Raw genomic sequence first — 13,787 nt, 5'->3', positions numbered from 1 at the left:
GTGTGGAAGGCTGGGGAGATTCATGCATGTAATTCTGTAACACAAAATCAATAAAGCTGATGACAGATTAAGTTGCTAAATTTCGTAAAACTAGACTACTGTTTGGGTCATCAGCACAGCACTATTGGATTTTCTATGGTTTAATGCTGAAAAACAGGATTATTGATTTTAGGATTTTCAGCGTATCCCCTCTGGGAGTTCTTAAGCAGTCTTTATAATGCTTCACACTTAAGTTGACAACTACAGTGACATAACTGTGTCCTCGCCTTAGTAATCATTTTCTAATCATATTGGAAAAGGCTGGAAATGGTTTATAAAACGATTATTCCAGACAAACGAGGGAACAGGAGGATTGTTGGGCCGTCGCTTCTTTGTCTGGTGGTCATTGCTACCTGCCTGCCATCTTCCCTTGGAATTAACTTACAGTCACAGATTAAGACCTTTGACTGTCATAAATCTGCTTCCCAATATGTTTGACTGGCAGGGGAGTTCACAAGCCGTCCCAGTATAAATAGGATTTTAGCACATCAGGTGCCACTCCAAAGTAAAACGGGCTGTTTTGCAGTCGACTTTGTTGGTGTATATTCATTGCTCCTCTCCCGGTCCATGTGTATGCATGCCTGCGTGTGTATGCATGTGTGTGTGTACGTAAAGTAGAAGCTGAGATAGGGTAACAAAATGAACTACTGTATGCAAGAAATATATGAAGTGCACCCAGCTGCTGGTAGCAATTGCTACATGCAGTCCACTGATTATTGCACATATATCGAAGATAATCAGGGTTACAGCAGTTGTGATGCTCAGGTCCTGCACAGTAACAACATATATATGGAACAGGCCTGGGCGGTGAATCAGCCTTATACCTGTAGTTACCCTGGAAACGTGTTTAAAAGCGAGTACTCTGACATGGACATGGCCCTGAATCAGTACAACCAACCTGAATATTTCACCGAAGAAAAACCTACTTTTTCTCAAGTGCAGTCGCCATCGTACTCTCAGAAGAAAGGTAGGGGCAATTTATTTAAATAACAGCAAAAAATTATCTCTGTTTTTGTTTTTGTTTTGCTTTAAACTTACAGTGGCATCAGTTGGCTCAGATACATCTTTGAATGTGAAGGCTGCCTGTTCAAAATTGAAAGCAGCAGTAACATAGGTTGCTAGGTGATTGTAAGGTTTTTCTGTGAGCAATGAGGATTTCCAAGCACTTTTTCTTAATCTATAAAAGACATTTGCAAATATAGTGCTTGTTTTCTGCTTTCTGGGGCTATTAAGTTCATTTGCTGTTCACCAGTGAGCTAGATAAGAAAGTTTCTCTTCTGAAATGTCGTCATTCTATGTTCTGCATCTTAAAGCTGTGTTTCTGGTTACATACAAACAATTTGTGTGAGTGCTCGTTATCAGTAAATGTGAATTCTGTTTACTCAGCAACTCGGGCAAAATATTTTGAAAATGGAACTGTAAATATGTACGGGAAAGCAATTACGTTTAATAGAGTTACTGTCTTATAAGTGAAAATCATGTAGTTTCTGATTATGCAAAGCAAAAAACCCCTGAAAATTCAAGGGTATATCGATGCAAGAAAGACTCTTCTGCACCCAGAAAGTTGATCTAATCAATATGTTTGTGAGAGATAATCAGAGTGCGGTATCTGCTCCCTTGGGGTTAAATCATTGCCTGTTTTTAGAATTTCTTCTTTTACTTTCAAGTAAGCAAAGCAGATTCAAAAAAGAGCCCAAAATACCAACAAACGCTCGGAAATGTTTTCGGTGTTACTTGTTTTGAACTCAGACAAGCAAACCGATGCATGCAGAGTATACGTTCTCAGTGTTTCTTTAAAATCACATTATTAAAAAATAAAAATGCGCAGTCTGTTGTACGAACATAAGGTCCTTTTTCTATTAAGACCAGATTTTCTGTATGCAGTTAGCCAAACCCCAGATGAATCGGATGTAACTAGGTAGATAGAGAAAACACAATTTACTACTTTTAAAGTGGCTTTGTAGTAAAAAGACTGTTTAATCTTATTAACTACATGGAAAACCAAAATATTTTCCTTTTTGCAGGCAATATTCATTAGCACTTGGTGCAACAAATCTGTATGTTCGGTAGAAAAATGTCTTAATTTTATACTTTATATTTCTTAATAAAGGAAATACTTTTTAAAATCCTGTTCTAGCAAGCTGTAAGAACATGATCAAATTGTAGACTAAATGTAGTTGTGAGTAATGCATGGTTTTGTATTGTGCAGCATTTTAAATGCCTTTTAAGGCTATTTATCTGCTTTTGCGTTTTAACTAATGAATTTACAACTCTTTATAGACTTTTGCCATGTCTTATTTTTGGTTAAAGAAAAATGGTGCTCTGGAGTAACTTAGAAAAAATAAAGACTTGCTATTGCAAATTCAGTGAAGGAATACATTTTTCATAATGTTAAAGGTTATAAATAATAATAGATATACCTTGATCAGAGCTTTAAGTAAGTTATTTCAGTATTCAGACACCTGTCATTTGCTTGGTTTAAAGTTTTGGTACTTGTTTGGTTGAAAAAATACAGAGTTGTTTTTAAAAACTGCTTCTCTGCCCTTGTTTTCTACTACCTCAGTTTCACTAAGAAATGGCAGTGAATTTTGGTGGAAGCTGGCTCTCAAGCAGGCTTTTAATTGATCATTCACGGAGCCTGAGCAACGTGCTTTGGGATTCTTTAGAGCCTTATTAGTGTGATAATCAATAAAAAGTTGCCTCCCTTCTGTCAAACCTTTGCAAATGCTGAGTTTGTTAAGCACAAGAGATCTAAACTGTGTGGGACATGTGCATCTTCTCTCTCTCTTTTTTTTTTTTTTTTTAATTTCCACCTTTTAACCAAGCTATCATAAAACTAACGAATCTTTTAATCCTGTCCTAAGAACAGAAGGCTCTACACAGGGCATGTGTGTCTGTATTGATCCAGAATTGATTTTGGGGGGCACAAGCAAGTTTGTTAGAGAAGCTTTGGTAATAACCCATTAAAGCAAAATTAAGTCCCTAAGCAGGTGTTCATAAGGAGTCTTGATTGTTGCAGTTGGTATTTCTGTTAGTCCCCTGAAATCTGTAGTAATCTCAGTAATATGCTATCCAAATCAGATTGTAATTTACAGTAGCACATGGAGGCTTTTCGTATCAAAACTTCTGCTAGTTATTAAATGGTTGAAGTCTTTTCCCTGTGGGAAGAAAAAAAGACATCAACATTTTATACGGTGAAAAAATTATGTCACTTTAATTCAGAAAATAACTTCAAAAAGCAACAACCAAAGACCCCAACAATGTGTCACTAGAGGAAAAAAAAAAGTATTTAGAAAGTATGGCCAGTTATTCTAAAATACAAGAAAGCACTTAAGCTGCTTCAGCTATTACAGTACATTAAAAACTATTATTTCCTGATTATCTGTCACAAATTCAGATGAAAGTCTTGAATTTTAAAGGAAAAAATTGCACTCCAGAAAATCAAGAGAGGGAGGTGTGGTTTTAGTTTTGTGTCTGCTTGTTGCTCCGTTTGTTATCTGTTGTGCTGTAGTCTACACTCTTAAAAGGCAGCAGCACAATCTTTGTGCAAGAGCTTGCTGTTTTATTAAGGAGGTGCTTTTAGACCTGATCCTACCACAGGAGACAGGCAACCAGATACACTTTGTTTTCTACATGAGGCTGTGAAATCGGATGAGCAGAACGGGGCTCATCATTGTGAGTTCCCAGTTCTGTCCCAGCGAGCTTAAACTGGAACATTTTTCCCCTCTTACGGTGCCGCCGGCCGCGGTGAGAGCTCGCAGTACTTCACGCTGGGCAGATGATGCTCCGGGGGAGCCCGTGCCACCCTACCCTCACACAGAGGCTGAGCAGATAGACAAAAATGTCTCTGGATCTCCTCACACCGTCCGTACAGAGGAGGAGTACCCAGTGACAGGGTAGAGGTAGCACAGGCAGGAAGATGCAAAAGAAAGGTGTACAGAGTCTGGAAACCTCAGCATCCCCATGTATGGTCTGCGCGCAGTGGTTTTGGCCGTTCGGACAACGTGGGAAATAGGTGTGCAAAGTTAAAACTGGGATAAGAGTTGGCTTTCACTTCCCTTTACACAGGCATTTCACGGACAAAGTTAACGACAGATGCCCACAGGTGTCTATGAAGTTAGACTTTAACTTCAGGCTCAGTGGGGGCAGACCAGAAGTAACCAGAGGCTGTCCCCCAAACCCAAGGGTTTACGATCGGGAATTCTTGAGTTGGGCTGTAGCACCTCAGCCCTGCATCTCACCTTGCTTCCCAGACGCAAAGTGAGGTTAATGCTGTCTTTTTAAGGGCTCTTGGTATGCTGGGAGAATGGGGCTTTGAAAGTTATTGTTGTTGTTGTTATTATAATTATTATTATTTCCCTTTATATTTTCTCAAGCAATTTGCATGCAGCTGAGAATACGTACTGTACGGCTGCTAGAGTATGCGACTGAATTAGTCCAAACTGAGTTCTCAGCCATGTGGAAACATTAGGGTACTTTCTGAATAGCTAAGAAAATACAACATGGAGTTTATGTCAAGATGTCTTCTTATCAGTGCAGGGAGTATGTGTGCATATAAGCGATTTACAAAAACACTGAGCATTTGTCATCTTGGCCTTTGCAGGAGAGCATGTTGACAATTATTTTGGGCTTTAAATTGATTAATTTTGCTCTTGACCACCCATCTAAGGAGATAGCACTGATAAGAAAAATTGCATCTTATTCAGCAAATCGTTATGCATTTGGAATTATATCTGTTTCTTTTTTACTAAAAATGTCAGTGGCAAAAGTGTTTTCAGCTCCTTTACTGTACCCTTCCCACAGCCAAATGAAGGATGGGAAAGTGAACCAAGTCATACTTTGCTATTGCATCGGTAGTAAAACTGATGTTCAGCGAGGCTTAGATTTCTAAATAAGCTACTTGCAATACTAAGTTACGGTCTCTAAAAACATTTCAGTAATTTTGGGGAAAAAAATTTGCATGGTCTCACTCATACAGTAATGCATTTTGTACCTGTAGTTGTTAATGGGTGCAAGTACAGTACTGATCACAGCAGTTTTAAGTGATAACACAGTTTGGGCTAAAATGTTTTTGGCACATCTGTGCAAAATGCGCTACTGTTGATGAGGTTTCTGACTCAGCCCAAAGAACAGGGTTCATACGTAGAAATGTCATCGAGGGAAAAGAGACTATAAAAAATGTTCCAAGTTCGATCTTTGCAGAGTCTCTTGCCAAATTTTAGTAATTCCATAAATCACAGAATGTCAACAAAGATCAAAATTGCAGATAAGCGAGCCAGTTGACTAGGAAGAAATGTGTGAATCTGTTTAGCAACATTCTCGGTGCTTCCAAGCTCGATGGAGAAATAAACAGGTTTGCTCGGTGGGAGTAATTTAAAGAAATCGGGAAACAAGGATCAGTGTATCAGCCCAGCCTTTCAGATCAATACTGATAATAGCACAAACAAGAATGGAGTATGCTTTTTCTCACTCGGCTCTATGCTTTCTCCGATAAACACTCTTTAAGCTTTTACTACACAAGTGTATCAAGGATGATACCTGGATGGTTCTTGCAATTTTGTATAAACTGCAAAGAGTTTCAGTAGAACAGCAGTATGAATTTTCTTTTCAGCTCTAATACAGTTGGGGATTCTCAAGGTAGTAATTAATTTCATCTTTCTCATTTTCATACTGCAGTGTCTAGTAAGTGAATACAAGCTTACTGGTAGGTCCTAAACTCCTCATTTTAGTGAGTGGTCTGTGGTCATGCAAACCATACCAGATGGGTGAAAGAAAGATTTCAGGGAATGTATTTAATACATGACTCTGCCAGTGTACAGTGAAAATCAAAATACTGAATAATGGCCTTAAAACACAAGTGTCCCTGTGCAATAGCAAAAAAATGGCTTTTCCTGCTTGCAAGTTATAAGCCTATGGTGGACCAGGAACAAGCTAATAAGGAACATCTGGTATACAGACAGAATTTGTTTGTATCGGTGTCACTCATATCCCTGTTTGGTAGTCAAATACGTTTGGGTCCTAGAAATTTTTTAAGGTGTGGTTTAATCCCTAAGCCAATATTACATTATCTGCACAGACAGAGACCTGGAGATGTAAACTCTGTGCAACAGCTCTTTAACAAAACTGAAATCGGTTCTTTACTTTTCTCAAAACATGCTTTTTTTTTTTTTTAATGTGTGCCAGGTAGAGAGTTAAAAAACAGTATCATTTTTCAGCGGTTGTTTTGTTGTTTTCATTTAAATAGACTTTCTTTGCGGGGGGGGGGCAAGAATAGCCACGGAGTGTCTTGTTTGTGTCACTGCAATCTGTTATGCTGTGCAGGGTCACATATACTGCTTTAAGGTATCATTCCTGCAAATGGTAATTCGAGAGTGTAGTCATACAGTATTAATGAAACAGAGTACCTCAGATGACTGCATAGGTTAGCAGATCTCGTTCTGTCCTTACGGCTGCTGGGGCAGACTCATTGCGCATTTTCCTGTCGAAGGGAATTGTTTCTTGCCATACCTCTACAGAGCTACAGTTGCCATTTAAAAGATATTGTAAATCACTGTCAAGATTGGTTATAATGGACTAAAAGACATATTCTTCTAGATAGGGGCAACTGGCCCTGCTGAGTATTTTGCCTTGCCAAGACAGTAAGATTAGGTGAACTGGCAGGTGGGAGTCTGAGGAGCAAAGGAGTTACTTCAGGCTGCTTCCCCTGCTTCAGGGGAAACGCCAGACACAGCAGATCAAGGCCATTCGTTGGTGTTCTCCACTCAAAGCAAAGATCCAAGGTGGGCGTTGGGATGAACAATGTGAAGTCATAGTTGACAGATAGTTAACTTTGAGGTTCATGTGGGATGCACCAAATGATAGTCCATGAGGGTGCTGGAGTACAGCAGACAGAGCCTTGAAAGACCAAGGAAAGATGTTGGTTATTGTTGTACAGTTCAGTGACATTGGTGTTGCTTTTGAACTCTTCCTCTTAGCTATTTACTTAGTAGGTTTTGACCAAGAATTAAAGGATGAAGTAAGAACACCAGAAATAGGAACATACCTGATGTTCCCATGAAATTTGTCATCAGACATTCTTCTTCCGTAAGAGAGCACCTGCGTTACTCTGTCCAGGCAGCATCTGCTTCTTCCGCACAGGAGCTTTTATTTTTGCTTCAGGGTTATTAAACACATAAGATGGCAAAGTACTTGATGTGAGAGACAAGTCCCTATTAGTCTGCCCCTCCTCTTTTTTCCCCCAAGTGCTGCAAGGAGTGAGAGAATTCTGTTGCTCTGCTGCTTCCTCAAACCATCCAACGCACGACTCTGCTGCCATCCACATCTTCCCCAAGAATCTCCATTGCACTATTCATAGCTTCCGTGGTGGTACCAAGTTTAGAAAGACACCATTGAATTTCCTCCTGATGATATTTTTTCTAACTCTAAGTAGCACCAAAAATGCACTCAGGCTGCTTATCTGCACATCTTACAAATGAAATTGCGTTGAATTTATACAGAGGTCAGACTGGATATTTGCAACTACTAGAAGTTACAGTGGGCATTATGGTTTGTAAGAACTGAATGTAAGTCCCCTTGTTCCTCTTGGCCTGATGTCTGTTTGTCTGAATTACATCTTTTTGAAATACTACTGAAGGTCCAATTTTCTTACTTTCTAGCAGTTTATGACCCCATTAACTGTTGGAAGGAGGGTTACAAATACACAAAAGTGGGGATATCACCCTCAGATTTGTAATAGAAAGAAAAAAGTTGTTTATTGCACACTTTTATTGCCAGTGATTTCTTGGCATAAGACATTTTTTCCATGTTTCTTGTTGAATCAGTAGAAGAGTTCAAAGTGTGTGCTTACCTTGTGACATGGGAACAATCCTGAAAAAGTGATGAACATAATATTTAACATTTAAGTAGCTTAAATAGCTGGCACTTAACACTTACCATGCAGCAAAATTGTGAATGTGGTTGCATATAAGGATGCCATTTTTAATGTCTGACTAGGAGTGCCTGTAGGAGATTTATCTGTTCTGCCAGATTGGAAGCTTTTCCTGAGTTGGATGAAGTCATGAAACTCCAAGAAGGAGATGGACACCAATGGTCACATGCGCAAGCTACTGTATATATTTAAGGAAGCGGTTTAGACGAGTGGTCTCCTGCTCCTCCAATAGAACAAAGCTGCCATTACATGAGCAGTGCTAACCAGATTATATACTTAATGAAACACCAGGGCGTTTAATTCAGCAGTAATTCTTGAGGAAGCAAACCAGGGAGACTGAATTTTAGAGGACATAGTCTATGCTACGCTAAGTCTGCGTTTCATGAATAGCAGTAACAAGCGGTAACAAGAAGCCATTAGTCTTTATGAGAAATTTAGTGGAAAATTCTGCATCCCTTTGCTGACTCTGCTGCCTCCTGTATCAGCTCCGTGTTGTGTATGTGTTGCATGTGCAGAGGCAGGTGTGAGCAAAAGGGGGGCAGGATGGAGATAATAGCCTCTGCTAATCCCCCACTGGCATCATGTCTGTTAGGAGTCAGTGATGTAAATTGGAGACAAAACCCTGCTGTCTCTCTTCCCTCAAGCTCACGGAACTAGCTCCATGTGTCCACCAGTCTTTATCCAAGCACAACTTGTTCACAGTGGAGAAATGTAACCTGAATGTAAATCCGATCTTTTGCTGTATTGTAGACTGGTATGCTACACCAGTAAGATCTCAGCTCCTTCCCCCACTCCCCTTTCAGATGCCAGCAGGAGTATTGGCAAACCTGAGATGCAGGTACCTGGGCACAGCTTCAAAGTGCGCCTGTTTCTTTGCATTACAGAAGAGGGATGCGTGTTCCTCTGTAATTTGAGGTTCTCATAGTTATGCTCAAAGTAGAAATATGAGGTAGACCATACAAATTCTTCATGCCTTCTTCCTTCTTTGCTTTTTCCTAGTCCACTCACCAGCCCGCAGAAAGTTAAAGTATTTTAAGCTCAATCAATTTCAAGTATTTTCTTTCTGATTTGGGCTTTTTGTTCTGGAGAACCTCTGACAAGTGTAGCCTTATGTAGCCACTTTTCATTTAAGCTGTCTGTTACTGAGCTGGCCCTCTGTCACATTAGTCACGGGAAGATGACAGCCACCCCTCCAGCATCCTCCAGTAGCCTTCTGCTGCCCTGAGTCTTGTTACTGGTAGCCTTCCATGTCACTGTGGTGTGCTGAGTCCCCAAGCTTTACTGAGCCGTACAGGTGTGGGGGCTGCACAAAGACAGCAAGCTTGGAGTCTACGGTAACATGTGGTGCTACAGATGGGTTCAGCAAGCCACTGGCAAGGGATAATGTTACAGGCAGCCGCACCCAAAGGAGTCTCCCTCATTGCACTCGTAAATTGCACTCAGCCAGTTGGCAGATGATGCAAAACTGGGAGGAGTGGCTGGTACACCAGATGGGTGTGCTGCCATTCAGAGCAACCTAGGCAGGCTGGAGAAATGAGATGAGAGGAATCTCTTGAAGTTCATCAAAGGGAAATGCCAAATCTTGCACTGGGGGAGGAATAACAAATGCAGCAGTACGGGCTGGGTCCCGACCAGCTGAAAAGCGCTTTGCATGGAAGTACTTGGGGGTTTTGGTGGACAGCAAATTGAACATGAGCCAGCAGTGTGTCCTTGAGTCAAGGAAGGTCAACAGCATCTCGATGTGCATTAGGAAGATCATAACCAGCAGGTTGAGGGAGGTGTGATCATTCCCCTCTGCTCAGCTCTGGTGAAACATATCTGCAGCTTTGGGTCCGGTTCTGGGCTCCTCAGTACAAGAAGGAATGGACATACTGGAATGAATCCAGCAAAGGGCCACAAAGATGATGAAGGGACTGGAGTTCTATGAGAAGAGACTGAGAGAGCTGGGATTGTTCAGCCTGGAGCAGAGAAGGCTCGAAGGGGGTCTTATTGATGCGTGTGAATACATGATTCCCCATTACATAGAAGACAGAGCCACCCTCTTCTCAGTGGTGCCTGGTGACAAGAGGTAATGAGTGCAAATAGAAAAGCAGGGAATTCCTTTTGGAGACAGTAAAATAATCTTTTCTTTTCACTATAAGGATGAGCGAGCACAGGTTGCCCAGGAAGGCTGTGGAGATTCCATCCTTGGAGATATTCAAAAGCCGTCTGGACATAGTCCTGGGCAGCTGGCTCTAGGTGGCCTTGCTTGAGCAGGGAGGTTGGACCAGATGACCTCCAGAAGTGCCTTCCAACCTCAGCTATTCTGGCATTCTGTGAAATATTTACTACACTTTAATAATCTTACACGGTTACACAAATAGCTGCACTTTCCTCTCTCCCTTCAAAGTGAATCTGAGATCTCTGTGTTACATCTTTATAGAGGGATTTTTCAGAAGGAAAAGTAACGTACCATACCCCCATTAATTATGAATCATGGGAACACATATTTTGAAAGGTTTGTATTTTACCCTATTTCAAAGTTCTCTTTAGTTTCGAATTACTTTTTGGTTGCCATCAGAATTGTTTTGGCTTTTTGCTTACGTTGGAAATATGTTTATGTTATCAAAACAAATGTCATTGTGGGAAGAGAACGAAGCATTGCCAATGTTTTTCGTAGCAGTAATGTTTTATTTCACTTGTTGGGTGTCTGGTAAACCACTTCAGAAGAGACAATGTCATTCTAACCCATGCACGTACACACACACATATTTGAATGCCCACGTATTTTGCCCTAAATTCAGGCTATATTAAATACTCCCGCAGAACACGCCCAGGTGAGGTATGATCAATACAGCTTGGGCTATCTGTTGCTGGTACTTCTCCTACCACACCTGCAGAGCTGTTTTGAAACAAACGATCTCTCAGTAAATACTTCTTTTGACCAGGTCCCTGAGTCACCTGCAACCTGGGATCTCATCTTCAATGTACAAGTATATCGGGGTTTTTGTGAAACAGAATAGAGGAATATACTGTATGTCTCGCAGTTATTTTTTTATTCACATCAAAGCCTTCGAGGTAAAAATAAATATACTTATTTTTTCTGAGGTAGTATTTCAATAGAGAGCAATTGTGTTCCAGCTTCTCCCTCTTGACCAGTAGGCGCTGAAACAGTGTGAAACGTAGAAGATATTATAGATGATGTTTAAATAGTTCTGTAACATTGTTAGTATGGGCCTTTTATTCAGGAAATTTGGTGAGTTCAGATAGACAAGTGGATTTCAGTATAGTATTTTTATATCAAATGTATCTTATCATTTTATATTGAGTTTACATGCCACATCCTCTTTTTCTTTACAGGGTATATACCCAGTTACTTAGACAAGGATGAGCTATGTGTAGTATGTGGGGACAAAGCCACCGGATATCATTATCGCTGCATCACTTGCGAAGGTTGCAAGGTAAATGGCACAGTGGGGAAGTGGGAATCAGAAATAGCTCTCCAGCTCCTCCATTATACAGACTTCCTGAACTGCGCTGTCAAATAAAACAAAGACAGATTAGAAGCGAATAAGAACATCCAGTACTGACGATAAGCCGTATCTGGCTATCCCACCACTCTTCATATGCATAAGGAATATAGTTGATTTTTGCAGTGTTTGCTTCTGAAAAGAAAACAAGAAATTTAGATTTTTGTTGTTGCTTTTTAACTGTTAGCTTTTACATTTCCATTTTTTAATGTTTCTTTGGCCATGTTCTCAGACAGTGTATATCAGCATACTCCCAGCAACTCCAGTGAAGCTGTTTATGCAACAGCTGAGATTCTGCCTATGGCCATGAAGAGTCTGTAGTGATTAACAGTGTTCCAGTGCCTCTCATCGTCTCCACGAAGAAGCAAAAATCAAAATCCCTTCCACATGCTCATACAACAGTAGCATCCATCACTTTGGGAAGCATTGACACCCAGTTAAAACAGTTTCAAAAAAATTGTGACTTCTTTAACTTAAGGATATTGAAATGTGCTTTCAGCCCTAAATTGCATCTCCAAAGCTACATGCAAAATTAAAAAGGAGATTGCTTTGGGCAAGTAAATAAATAAAAAAAAAAGATTGAGTAACACAATCAGGCACATCTTACATGATTTCACTGCCATAAATTTGCCTGAGTAGCTTGTGTTCCTTTAAGAAAGCTATTCTTTGCTGCAGAAAATAAAAAATGATTATGTTTTTCTAAAGAAGTGGGACCACACATGTCATGGACTAGTGTCATGGGACTAAGCCACAAAAGCCGTATTCTGTTCATCCCCAAAGTCTGGAATATTTGGATCTGAGATTTAAGGTTTGGACTAGCTTTAGAGCCCCACATCACAGTAACTCTTGTGTTGAAGTAGCTCCATCAGTTGTACATCTTTGCCCTGAGTTACATTTATGAAATGCACACAGACCTAAATATCCCATGTATAGCAGGTTTGCGGTAATATCCATAATGGTTTTGTAGACATACACACATAATATGTATGAAAAAATATTTATATCTGAAAAAAAATGGATCTGAACAAGAGATTCTTACACATTTGCGTCCCATATACCAGATAATAACAATACATAAAATGTATTATTATGACTTAATTCATATATAATGAGAAGTAAGCGTCACTGTGGCATTATGAAATATCTTTTTGCTCCCAGCTGAACAGCTATATCTCTCACCAGCTTTCCTACTAAGGTTTTTGTTACTCCAACTGATGTATTTCTTTTTATGCCTACCAGCTATTTTAAAGATATAGCATACAAAATCTACTTTTATCTTCAGATACAGTTCTTTTGTCTGATGTACAATTTAAAATAATGCTTATGTGCACAAAGAACTGAGCTAACAATTTGCAAGAAGCAATTAATTTAATTCTCCTACTTAGAGTTGGCTTACAAACAGACCGTTTTGTTTTGGTTTATTGTTCTTGCAAATGTATCCATTGTAAAAGATGGGGTTGTTTTGTGTGGACAATTTCAATCCATGCCTTGGAGGATCTGCATAGATATTTCAAGTTGTATGATTTATCAGCAAAGTTATATGTAATCAATTCTCAATGAATTTGACATTAACTAGTTGCTTCCACTCAAAATCACTTTAATCAGGGCTGACAGCCAAAAATTTGCTTTGGCAAGTGCTTTCATGAACAAAGCATCCTCTCACACATGATTTCTGAAGAGTAAATTGTAAGGAATTTAAACAAAAATAAACCGTCAGTGAGTTCTGACATCACTGAAATATTTCTTGAGACGGTAGCCATTGCAACTATTGCTATATAGGTGCATAGTAAAGGAATTTAGGAAAGGAGTAGTTGCCTTACAATAAAATATGCTTTCTTTTATTGATGAAGTGTTTGGACAAATATCGAGAGCAACTTCCTTATCACATTGTATCCAGAGATGATCAAAGAGGATTTTTGCAAAAAGTTTCTGAGAAATGTGAAGAAATGGGAAGATGAAAAGTGCTGGTCCCAACAACAGGTGGTGAAGAGCCTTGCCATTGTAAAGCTAGAGCTTCGTTAAGACCCATGCAAGGTTTGGAAAACAGAAGTTCAGTGCCTCTTCCTGAGATTCATCAGAGATTTTTCTGTCTCTTGCTGTAACTAGAGATTACCCCGTGTCCTTGGTTGTCCAGAGCTGTCTGATGTTCAGGGAGGAGAGGGGCAGGTCCTGTCTCTAGGAATTCGTCACAGGGTTGAGAGTGGATCCAAATCCAGTTGTTGGGTAGATGAGAGTTTGAGACCTGATCCAAACCTTACATAAGAACATCTTGCCTCTGATTTCTTGGATTTTGGCTCAACTTAACAGGTTCC

General features: G+C 39.9%; 1 protein-coding gene across 10 annotated transcripts in view; it reads left to right on the top strand.

Annotated features, from left to right (window-relative positions):
• Positions 1-13,787, top strand: part of THRB (thyroid hormone receptor beta) — a 177,513-nt gene that overhangs the window by 144,571 nt on the left and 19,155 nt on the right. For 9 of the 10 annotated variants that reach the window (XM_074575034.1, XM_074575035.1, XM_074575033.1 and 6 more), the window contains one exon: positions 11,306-11,406. In XM_074575034.1, the coding sequence (XP_074431135.1) occupies positions 11,306-11,406 (101 nt within the window). Of the gene's footprint in view, positions 1-678; positions 1,007-11,305; positions 11,407-13,787 lie in introns of those variants that run through there. The other variant, XM_074575041.1, reaches the window with a different exon arrangement.

Source organism: Larus michahellis, chromosome 2, assembly GCF_964199755.1.
Source record: "Larus michahellis chromosome 2, bLarMic1.1, whole genome shotgun sequence".
In the NCBI taxonomy this organism is placed as follows: Eukaryota; Metazoa; Chordata; class Aves; order Charadriiformes; family Laridae; genus Larus; species Larus michahellis.
The sequence above is the reverse complement of the archived record's forward strand: the minus strand, read 5'-3'. Positions and strand labels throughout refer to the sequence as shown.